Below are 10,515 nucleotides of genomic sequence, written 5' to 3'. Positions count from 1 at the left end.
CACAGTACTCCCCACCAGGGACCACAGCATTCCATGAAGGACCAGCAGTGTAGTGGGATGGCTGTGAAGCTTCTCAGCCTCACCAACACCCCACATCCCATAGGGACTCACAGACATATCCCAGAAACATGCAAGGGGAATCTGGAGTGGCCAGGTTCTGGGGGGGCAGCAGGTTCACAGCCCCAGAATTTGGGCAGACGGGATGCCCATGGGCCTGGCCAGGCAGGGATTGGTGCCAGGGCCCAGGGACTGGGAGCAGGAGGCAAGGGGGGGCTGTGGTGTGGGGGTGTGTGGGAACGCTGCCTCAGGAAACCAGCAGGATTTACTGGGCTACACGCTAAATCCCCCTCACAAAAGGGGCCTGTTCGTGCGGACAGGATGCTGGTGGCTCAGCCACACTTGTTTGGCCAGCAGAGCCTGGCGGATTAAGGACAATTGGTTCAGCCCTGACAGAAAATACCAGGAATGTTAAACAATAAAAACTGCCTCCAGTTGTCGTGGGGCTGCTTCCCTGCCCAGCCATGGCCTCGGCTGCCCTGTGCCTGGCAGAGCTGGCTCGGGCACAGCCCGTGTACCCACTGGTACAGCTTTGGAGGGTTCACTGGGGGATGCAGCGGTTCCTGGGGATGGGCTGAGGGCCATCCCTCCGAGCTGGGGAAGGCAGGTGGGCACTGCCAGGACCCTGAAAGCATCCCTGGGCTGCACTGGTGTGTGTTGTTCAGCTGTGCACTGCCTGCACCTGTGGCAAGTCTTTTAAGTGTGCAGGGAGTGAGGTGAGGCTTTGGCAGGGGATTGTAGATCCCTGATCACAATGTCCCCTTCTGTCCCCCTCCCCACCTTTGGTATTAAGCATTAGCAAACCCACCTATGCCTCACGTCGTGAAATTGGCTGTGGCCCTGTTTTCCAGGGAAAGGGCAGTGCAGGATGAGCAAGAACTGCCTGCCTTCTGTGCTGCCCTCAGCATGGAGACCCCAGTCTGAAGTGAGGTGGTGGCAAGCTGGGCACAGCCCCTCTCCGTGTTCAGTCTCAGTCCCAGCAGAGATCTGGGCAGCCCCTGTGGGCAGCTTGGGCAATTTGCCCTTCAGCATGTGAATGCCCTATTCAGGACTGTGCGAAATGCATTGGTTCTGGCACATTACCGGACAGCTGGGATCCTTCCCAGGCAGGCAGGCTGCCGGGACAGGCAGGTTTCACACCTGCCAGTGGGCTGTCTGCCTCTGCCCGCCGTGCTGGAATGGGGGCTCATCCCAACAGAGAGGGGAGCTGGGCTGGGGATAGAGGCTGCAGGCCTGTGAGGGGCTGTGAAAAGGAAGGGACACCAGGATGGCTCTGAAAGCTGTTGGGCTCCCAGCACACACAATTCACAACAGGCACAGCACCCATGGCTGAGTCAAGTCCCAAGTTCTGTCTCTTGAGATCCCAGACCCTGGCACCATCACAGCAGCAGCCAGGATTGAGGGACTCCCTTTCCAGCTGCCCTGAGCCCAGGTTCTGCCCCACAGCACCTGCAAGCCCCATCACCTTGGGCTGTTTTGGGGCAGGCTGTGCCAGAGATCCAGCTTCCATGCTGGAAGAAGCAGCTTCCAGGCGGGGGGCTGTGAGTGCAGCTGGGAGCTGAAGGAAGAAACCAGATCCTGGGGCTAATGGCCGGCAAAGCCTGGCCCTAGATGAAACCCTAGACCCAGGGAGCAGGCTGGCAGGAGGAGGTGAGACAGCTGCAGCCCTCCCTGCCCACACTGCCGTCATTGCTGGGCACCACAGGGCAAGGGGGGGCCAAACAGGCATCAGAGAGCAGGGGCTGGAGACCCCCAGCTTGTGCTCCCATGGGCTTAGAGGAGACAGAGCCCATAATTCACTTTTATCTGTAGTGCTGGGCCGGCCAGGGCAGGAGGGTGCGGGAGGTCCCCAGTGCATGGGGCTGGGCCCCAGAGCACTTTCCCAGCCTGGGAGCCCATGGCAGTTGGGGGATCGGTTTCAGGGCAATGCTGGTAGTGGAGTTCACGGTGGCTTAGTGCAGCAGTGGCTAATGGGGAACAGATGCGAGGGTGCTTTGTGCTGGAGCAGGCCTGGAGGCACAGGAGTGGGGACATCACTTCCTGCACCTGTGGCACTGTCTCTGTGTCCCCCAGGAGTGATTGCAGGCCCCTGTACTGGCTGGGGCAAGGAGGCAGCAAGGAGGCAACCCCTGGCCTGCCTTCCAAGCTTAGGTGAGCCCTTTGTGCCCCAGGAGCAGCCCAGAAACTGCACCAGGGTGTATTCCAAAAAAATAATTTATCAGGTTGATATTTCATGTACATAAATATTCATCTCTGTGGCTATGTACAGATGCAGCAGGAGCCTGGCAGCAGTGGGGCTCCTGCCCAGGGACACTTCCACTGAAGCGCTGGCCAAAGCCCATCTCCCTGGGCAATGCCATGGGCATCCCAGGCAGTGCCCACCTGGAGAGGCTCTAGCTCCTGCTGCCCCTCAATATCAGGCAGATCTCAGCCAGGGCTGATGGCTCAGTGCCCTAAAGGAGCCCGGAGAGAGGGACACCCTGCCCTGGTGCTGTGGCTCAGGGCTCTGCCCACCCACTGCTCAGCCTGGACAAAGCAGGGACCTTTGGGAACCTGCACCCCCTCCCTGCAAGGGCAGAGGTGGCTTCAACATCACCCTTCCCTGCCCTCCCTTAAGTCCTCACGCTGGGGTAGGAGAAGAGGTGGGGGGCCAGTGGCAGCGGATCGTGGGTGAAGACGGAGTCATCAGAGGAGCAGGAGCTGGCGGTGTCCTCGCAGGAGGGTGAGTACTGCTCGAAGGGCATGGAGAGGTCCAGATACTGCAAGGAGGGATAGTGCCATGACCACCAATGCTGTCAGTGCCCACACTCTCCATCCCTCACCCACCAGACTCCCCTCCTCTCACCTCCTCTGAAACAGCTGCCAGGATCTTGTCCAGCCCCTCCACGAGCTGCTTGAAGGTGGGGCGCTGTGAGGGCACAGCGTGCCAGCACTCCCTCATCAGCATGTACCTGGGGATGAGGGGGTGTTAATAGGGTCTCACTGTGCCCCTTGCCCACCCACCTGGCTCATACTCACAGCTCGTGGGTGCAGTTGGATGGCCGGTCCATGCGGTGTCCCTCCTTCAGCAGCTTGAACAGCTCCTCCACAGGGATGCCAGGGTATGGGGAGCCCCCCAGCGTGAAGATCTCCCACATCAGGATCCCAAAGGACCACCTAGGATAACACATAGCAAAGGGAGGTCAAATACATCCTAGGGTTCTCCCCCAGCTTGGCCCCCTGCACCCTGTGCTTCACCAGTGCTGTGGGAGCAGGGATGGGAGGGGGTGGATCACCCTTAGGGAATATGTGCTCCACTGTCCTCACAGAGTAACCCAATTCTGCTGATGAGGACCCTCCAGCACATGCATAACCCCACAGTGCTGCCTTGTCCAACAGCAACAGCATCCTCAACCCACATCCAACAGGCCCTCATTCCCCTCAGGACTCACACATCGCTCTGGTGGGTGTAGACACGGTCAAACAGGGCTTCAGGCGCCATCCACTTCACTGGCAGGCGACCCTATGAGAGCAAGAGCAACCCTCTGCTCAGCTCAGCCCTGGCTGGGGGTCCTTGTGCCCCTCTCCCAGGAGCCCCCACTCACATTGCTGGTTTTCTTGTAGTAGTCGATGTCATGAACGTCCCTGGCCAAGCCAAAGTCAGCGATTTTCATCACGCTCTCTGCTGTCACCAGCACGTTGCGGGCAGCCAGGTCACGGTGGATGCACTGCCAGGGGGGAGCATCACCCACAGGGGTGTGAGATGGATGAACTGCACATGTCCCCTCCAACACTGGAATCACTGTTTCCCTCCCACACACCCCCCCAGCACTTCTGCAGTGGTGGGGCCATCCCATCACTGGGCTGGCAGCAGTGACAGGGACAATGGGGGGGCCACATACACTTTCTCAGGAGGAGGGTCAGGCTTTTAATATCACATTTTTGGGGAGGTACTGCCTTGAGCTTTGCTAGATGGGGCTGGGAGGTTCTGGACAGCCTATGGGAATGAGCTGGGCTCCCCTTCCACAGGAACAGTGAGTTAGTGAGTTCACCAGGGATAAAGCACCTCTGTCACCACCATGCCCTCCCAAGCTGTGCCCAGGTAGCTCATGCAGGCCAAGCCAACCGTACCCGTTTGGACTCCAGGTACTCCATGCCACGGGCCACCTGGTAGACGCAGGAGACAAGATCCTTGAAAGAGAGCTGCTCCTCAGGCATTGCCATGACATCAAAGGCGTAGTCAGGTGTCGGGGGGCGGCGGGCACGGAGGTACTCGCGCAGGTTGCCCTTCGCAGCAAACTCCACAATCACGTACAGTGGCCCTGGGAAGGGTGGCCACTTGCTCAGCCCCTGTGCTGCCTCGTTGCTTTCCAGTTAGCCACCGACCCCAGTAGTCCCCATCTCTGATCTAGCTCCATGCCCATTCCCTGCCCAAACCCTGCCTGCACAGCCCCTCACCATCCTGTGTGCAGACTCCCAGGAGGTTGATGATGTTCTTGTGTTTATCCATGAGCTTCATCATCTCCATCTCGGATATGAGGTCAGCCAGGTCCTTGTCGGTGGCATTGTCTAGGGAAGGAGGGCTGTGTCATGATGACAGATGGGTGGCACCCCTTGCCCAGCACTGATGCCACCTCTATTCCTGGGACACTGGTACAAGAGCTGTTACCTTTCAGCATTTTGACAGCCACGGTGACAGCTCTGTCTGGCCGGTCCCTGTCTATGCCATAAGCCTCTGCCCGTACCACCTGGCCAAAGCAGCCTTCCCCCAGGGGCTTCCCCAGCACCAGCCTGGCAAAAACAAACAGAACCATGAGAGATCACAGGGAGGGCCCTGTGGTGGCAGGATGCCTCCCCATCCACCACCTGCATGCTCCTGTCCCTGGGGCAGCTGGGGAGAGAAGCCCCTATCCCTGCCCTGCATGGCACCGTACTTGTCTCGGGGGAACTCCCACTTGGCATCAAGGGGCAGGTCCAGCTCCACGACACCAGCCAGCATTGGGGCACAGCTGGAGGAGAGTCGGGTGACACGCATCAGGGATGTGTTGGACTTCCCGGAGGAGCTGGAATCCAGAGAGAACTGTGGAGAGAGACACAGGTCCTCAGCCATCCCATCCCATGCTCCAGGCCCAAACAAAGATGCAACAGAAAAGCAAAGAGATCTTCACTTGGAGCAATGGGGTGAGGGAGCGCAGGAGGCAGTGGGAAAGGCAGCCCCACAACTGGCAGCAGGGTAAGGTGTGATGGGCACATGTGGCACTCATGGGGCACATTGCTCACCAAGGTCCCCCTGCATGACCAGGGCTCAAGTTTGGTACCCACCTGTCGAATGAGTGGGAATTTGGAGAGCTTGTGGACTGCCATAGGCTCCAGGTGCTGCTTGCTCGACTGAGTCTGCATCCGGCACAGCACCACGATGATAATGGCCATGGCCACGGCGAGTGAGCCCGAGGTGTAGATGATGATGTCCGTGTACTTGGTCTCAGGGGCCTCTGCTTCCCGCACCAGCTCCTCTTCTGCAGGGAGTGAATGAGCTGGCCTGAGGCATGGCCTCTGTGTGCTGGGGATCCCAGACCCCACATCGGTACCCCACCTTACCTGGCAGGACAGTGAGCCAGGCAGACTGGTAGGAGAGGCCGATAGAGTTCCCTGCCAGGCAAGTGTACTCGCCAGCATCCTCCATGGACACATTGCGCAGGTACAGCACCTCCACCTCAGAGCTGTTGATATCTGCAGTCTGTCAGAGTGAGGGGTGGATGGTCAGTATCCCTCTTCTTCAGGGGGCTCTGTGCACCCCTGTCACCACTTCAGCATGGGTACATGGGACTTGGGTGCTTGCAGCCCTTGTTACCTTGAGCACTTGCACGTAGGGGACCCCATCAGGACCATAGTTGCTGCCATTCACTTCAATGTGCTTCAGCCACTGGATATGGGGCTGGGCATCACTGTAGACCTTGCAGAAGAACTCCACATCGCTGCCCACCAGGGCTGTGGTGTTGGCAGGCAGCCCAGCCTGCAAGATGGGCCTGTGCGGGGACCTCTCTGTGCACAGGGAGCAGAGCAGTGTCACTGACATAGTGGCCAAGAGCACAGGTTCCTTTCTCCCTCCTTCTCCACCCACCATGGAGCCACAGAGAGCCCTTCCCCAGCTCTAAAACAGATCAGTGCAACCCGTGCCTGGTCTCCATCCTATGTCCCTGTGGTGTGAGGGGCATGTGGGCTGCATCAGTGGATAGGCCATGAACAGAGGCTCCTCCACCTCTTTCCCTGACCCCACCAGGCATGGGAAAGCCCAGATCAGCAGAGGAACCCTCACCCAGCACGTCCAGGAGGTAGCTGTAGCGGATGCTGCCAAACCTGTTTTCCACCAGGCAAGTGTAGTTGCCGCGGTCAGAGGGCACCACACTCTCCATCACCAGGCTCCAGTGCTGGTGCCGGAGCTGCAGAGGGCGAGGAAAGGCAGTGAGGTGAGCTGGGGAAGATGGGTCTTGAGAGGGAAGCTGTGGTGGGAGGAGCTGGCCCATACCCGGATGCCCCCAATGCGGTGCTCCCCTCGGAACTCGCGCCCATTCTTGAACCAGCGGATGCTGGGGCTGGGGCTGCCTGAGGCCGGGCAGCGGAACTTCACTGTGTTCCCCGCAGGGACTGCATACAGCTTCTTGTCCATCCGGTGTGGGTGAGTCCAGTAAGGAGCTGGGGACATGCAGGATGTACAGTGGAGGGGGGGCCCGGTGTACAGGAGGCAGCCTATGCCCCCGGTTCTGCCCCACCTGCCCTCTCCTGTAGTGCCTCAGTGTGGCACTGACCTCTGTGCACATAGACAGACTCCTCATTCCGGTCTCCGTGGGGTCTGTCCCCATCGCTATCTTCATCATCATCACCTGACGCCAGGGAGTCTGCAAAGGGAAATGGGCTCAGAAGACATCCCTGCCTGCAGGGCTGGGCGGGCAGTGGCTGCCTTGCTGCCCCGGGGATAGCTGGGTGCTGCCGGGGCTCCTACCCACGACAGAGATGGTGAAGTTTCGCAGGACCTCCCCAGTTCCCCGTGCCCGGCACACGTAGAGCCCTGAGTCCTCGTAGGCAACCTCTGAGATCTCAAGCAGGCTCTGGCGGACATGGATGCGACCCCCCGAGACGAGTGGCCGGGACTCCTTGTACCAGACCACACTGGCACCACTCTGGTTGGCATCACAGTACAGCTTCAATGTGTTGCCTGGGTCCAGTAGGAGATGTTCCTCTTCTGACTCCAGCAAGGGGCTCTCAAATAGCTCTGGAGAGATGTGGTGAGCGCCCACCCCAGTGCTCACCCCTCCCTGACAGCAGGACCCCTCCATATGCCCATCCTAGTGTGGAGAGCATGTGGTGTAAAACAGCCCAGAGCCTGACTTTGCCACCCAGAAGCGGGTAAGGGCTGGACTCTGCCCTGAAGCACAGGGACATGTTTTCCCCAGTAGCATGTCCCCGTCCAAGGCCACACATGCCACCATCCTCCCACCACTCCCAGTGGTGCAGGGCTCTCCAGCCTGTTCTGCCTTACTGAAGGAGGGCACCAGACCCTTCCAGCCACCCATCGTTGGACCTCTATGTGGCCCAAGCACAGCTGGGATCCCTACAGCCTGGCTGTCCCCGGCAGTGCCCGGGCTGGCAGTGGAGCCCAGCTTGCCGATGGCCAGCAGCAGAGTGTGCACGTGGAGGGCAGAATCAACCTGGCCGCCAGCACAGCGATACCACGGCAGCCGAGTGCCACGTGCAGGAGCCTGGAGGGCAAGAGTGTGTCTCCAGCCCAGTGCATAGCCAGCAGAGAAGGGATGTGGGGCAGCTGGTATTTGGTCCCCGAGGACACGTCCTTCTCCCGCACCCACCACCGCAATGCACGGACTGCCCGCACCTCCCCAGGCGCTACACACAGCAGCCACAGCCCCACAGCTGTCTCGCAACCCCTCTCAGCCACGCGTGTCCACCGAGTGAGCCAAGCTTTCGCAGCACAGGGACAGCCTGGCTGGAGCCACCCTGCTCCTGTCAGCGATGGAAACGCGTCCCCTGTGCCGCGTCTCCAGCTCCCGCCAGCCCTGCCCTGAAGGCAGCGCGGTGGGGCTGTGTGCCCAGGGCAAGAACCCGCATCCCAGCTGGGATGGAGAAAGTATTCAAAAAGCACGATGCCGCTCCCGCCGCCCCCCGGCTCCGTTTCGACCCCCGCAGCCGTACCTGGCTCCATCGCCCTGCCCCGTGCAGCCGCCGCCAGCAGCAGCCCCGCCACGACCTGCAAGAGGGGCCGCATCTTCCAGGCCCCCCCGGCGCGGGGGTCCCACCCTGCGGGACAGGCAGGGTCGGGTGAGCGGATCCGGGCGGGCAGCCCCTCCTCTCCCGAAGCACCGGGGAGAAGCAGTGAGGGGTCCCCAGGTCACCGCGAGGGTGGGTGCGCATGTACGGGAGGCAGAGCACAGGGTCCGTGGGCAGGAATGGGAGGGGGCGCGGAGAGTGGGGAACACCCTGTTTGGGTGCCGGGAACCCGACCTCTCGAGCCAGCAGCAACCTGGTCAGGGCTCTAGGGGAGGTTAACTGGGGACGGGGGAGTGCGGGGGATCCCAGGGAGGGGGAGACCGTCCCAGGAGCGGGGGGGCCCGAATGGTGCCGGGGGCTCGGGTCGCGGTCGGCGTGGTTACCGGCGGTGACGGGCTCCCGCGGCGGAGCCGCCTGCGCTGCGCGGGCCGGGGCAAAGTCCGTGGACAGTGGGCTCAGCGCCGCCGCGCCCCACACCGTGGCCCCATGGCGGCAGGGCCGGGGACGGCTCCGGGCTCGGGACGGCTCCGGCTGTGGGCAGGTCTGGGGCTCGCTCCGGGCTGGCTCCGGCCCCGCTCTGCCGCCGCCGCGGGGGCGCGGGCACTTTGTAGGGACGCGCTCGGGTTACAGCGGCCCCGCCCGGAGCGCTGGGGAGGCGGGAGGGGGGACGGGGACCGGCCCTTTCTGCCGGCACCTCTGCAAAGCGACCCGCCGCCGAGCGGGACGGGGGAAATGGGGGGGGTAGCGAGACGCGGCCCCCGGACCCCCCCGTCCTGGCCCTGCCCGTGCAGCCTCCCCTCGCGAGTGGGGAACGTAGGGGCTGCAAAACACTCGGGGCTACTCCCCTGTGCCATCCCCCAGGAAAACCCCACGCGTGGGAGCAGCAGATGGGACAGGGGGTAAGGCTACCCCCCGTTTCTCCCCGATTGCTGGCAGTAGGAGCACTCCAGCCCGAAGCAGGTGTCGTGGCCCAGGCTGGGTGCTGAGTGTTGCTGGGTGCCCAGCAGCTCACACGATAATTGTGCCATAATTAGTTGTAGCGTTATCGCTGTCGGTGCCATAAAGTGGCTGTGACCCTCATTAGGAGCCCATAACGGAGCGTCATAAAACGTGGCTGAGCTTCGAGCCAGTGTTGGAGTGGCCTAATCCGACCCATAAACACTTCACCCTCACCTTCCCTATGCTATTGGCTGTGCTGGGGCAGGCAGACCCCACCATGCCCATGCCTTGCTGGCCCATGCAGGACCCCTGGGCACTGGGTGAAGCCTGGCCTCAGACACTCTAAGCTGGTGTGGTCCCAAGGAACAATGGCCCCCGAGCATCCTGCTGCCATCAGTGTCCCCTAGTACATGGCCAGGGTCTGGCCCTAGAGCTGTTCTCCTTTCCTGTATCCTGCTTTGCCATCTGCTCCCCAGCAAGATCTTCCAGGGCTGGAATGCCTGGCATGGATCTTGAGGCCCTGTGAGTGGGGTGCACTGTCACTGTCACCGTCACCGTCACCCTCGTTCTGTAGGATCACACTGTGAGTCCTGGGCACAACCTTGTCCATACTGTGCCCATCCAGCAATTTCCAGCATGGTTTCACTGCGAGGTCTGGTTGGTGCTACAATCTCCCATAGCACCATCCCCTGTGCTGCTCCCCATCTGGAGTACTGGTGTCCCCCTGGGGTGCAGAGGTGCACAGAGCAGTCTTGGGGGCCAGCAGCCCCCAGCAGCTGTTCATTCCTGCTGACGCGTGAAGCAGACGAGAACATCAATTTCACGGAGCAGCGGCCGCCCCTGCAGAGTTCACAGCGTGCCGGAAGCACAGAAAAATGTTGGGTTCAGCTGAATTCGAACCAAAACCAAATCAAAACCAGAGAGAAGGGGATGTTCCCAGTGCTGGGAACACCAGGGAGAGCTGGGATTCTGGGGAGCCTGTGGGAGCCACAGCCTGGGATGAACATGGAAAGATTCCCTGTATCCCAGGGTTCCCCAATGCTGTGTGGAAGAAGGGCAACCAGACCACTGCGGGCACCTCCCTCAGTGTCATACTAAACCTCCCCACTGGGCCAGGGCACTGCCAGGGACAGGCCAGGGCTTGGTGGGGCTCTGCTGTAGGCAGCTGGGAACTGGCCACCTCCCTGCCGTGGGGCAGCACCGGGCTGGAGCTGGGCTGCCTGGCTTGATTTATAACAGCAACTGACGGCAAACAAAAAG

At 61.2% G+C, this 10,515-nt stretch overlaps 1 protein-coding gene across 2 annotated transcripts; it reads right to left on the bottom strand.

Annotated features, from left to right (window-relative positions):
* Positions 1 to 2,321: 2,321 nt before the first annotated feature.
* Positions 2,322 to 8,314, bottom strand: FGFR4 (fibroblast growth factor receptor 4). 2 transcript variants are annotated; one of them, XM_033073086.1, is made up of 17 exons: positions 8,242 to 8,314; positions 7,037 to 7,306; positions 6,843 to 6,932; positions 6,563 to 6,729; positions 6,353 to 6,476; positions 5,888 to 6,078; positions 5,635 to 5,773; positions 5,359 to 5,552; positions 4,971 to 5,116; positions 4,706 to 4,827; positions 4,495 to 4,605; positions 4,168 to 4,358; positions 3,642 to 3,764; positions 3,489 to 3,559; positions 3,076 to 3,213; positions 2,903 to 3,008; positions 2,322 to 2,816 (listed from the first exon to the last, which is right to left on the bottom strand). In XM_033073086.1, exons 1-17 carry the CDS (start codon positions 8,312 to 8,314, stop codon positions 2,670 to 2,672), a joined length of 2,403 nt encoding a protein of 800 aa, XP_032928977.1. In that variant the 3' UTR covers positions 2,322 to 2,669. The 2 variants fall into 2 exon arrangements, with proteins under 2 accessions (XP_032928977.1, XP_032928978.1); XM_033073087.1 differs by lacking the exon at positions 7,037 to 7,306.
* Positions 8,315 to 10,515: the final 2,201 nt, after the last annotated feature.

Source organism: Catharus ustulatus, chromosome 15 (assembly GCF_009819885.2).
Source record: "Catharus ustulatus isolate bCatUst1 chromosome 15, bCatUst1.pri.v2, whole genome shotgun sequence".
Lineage (NCBI taxonomy): Eukaryota > Metazoa > Chordata > Aves > Passeriformes > Turdidae > Catharus > Catharus ustulatus.
Note: the sequence above shows the minus strand (reverse complement) of the source record. Positions and strands in the feature narration are given on the sequence as shown.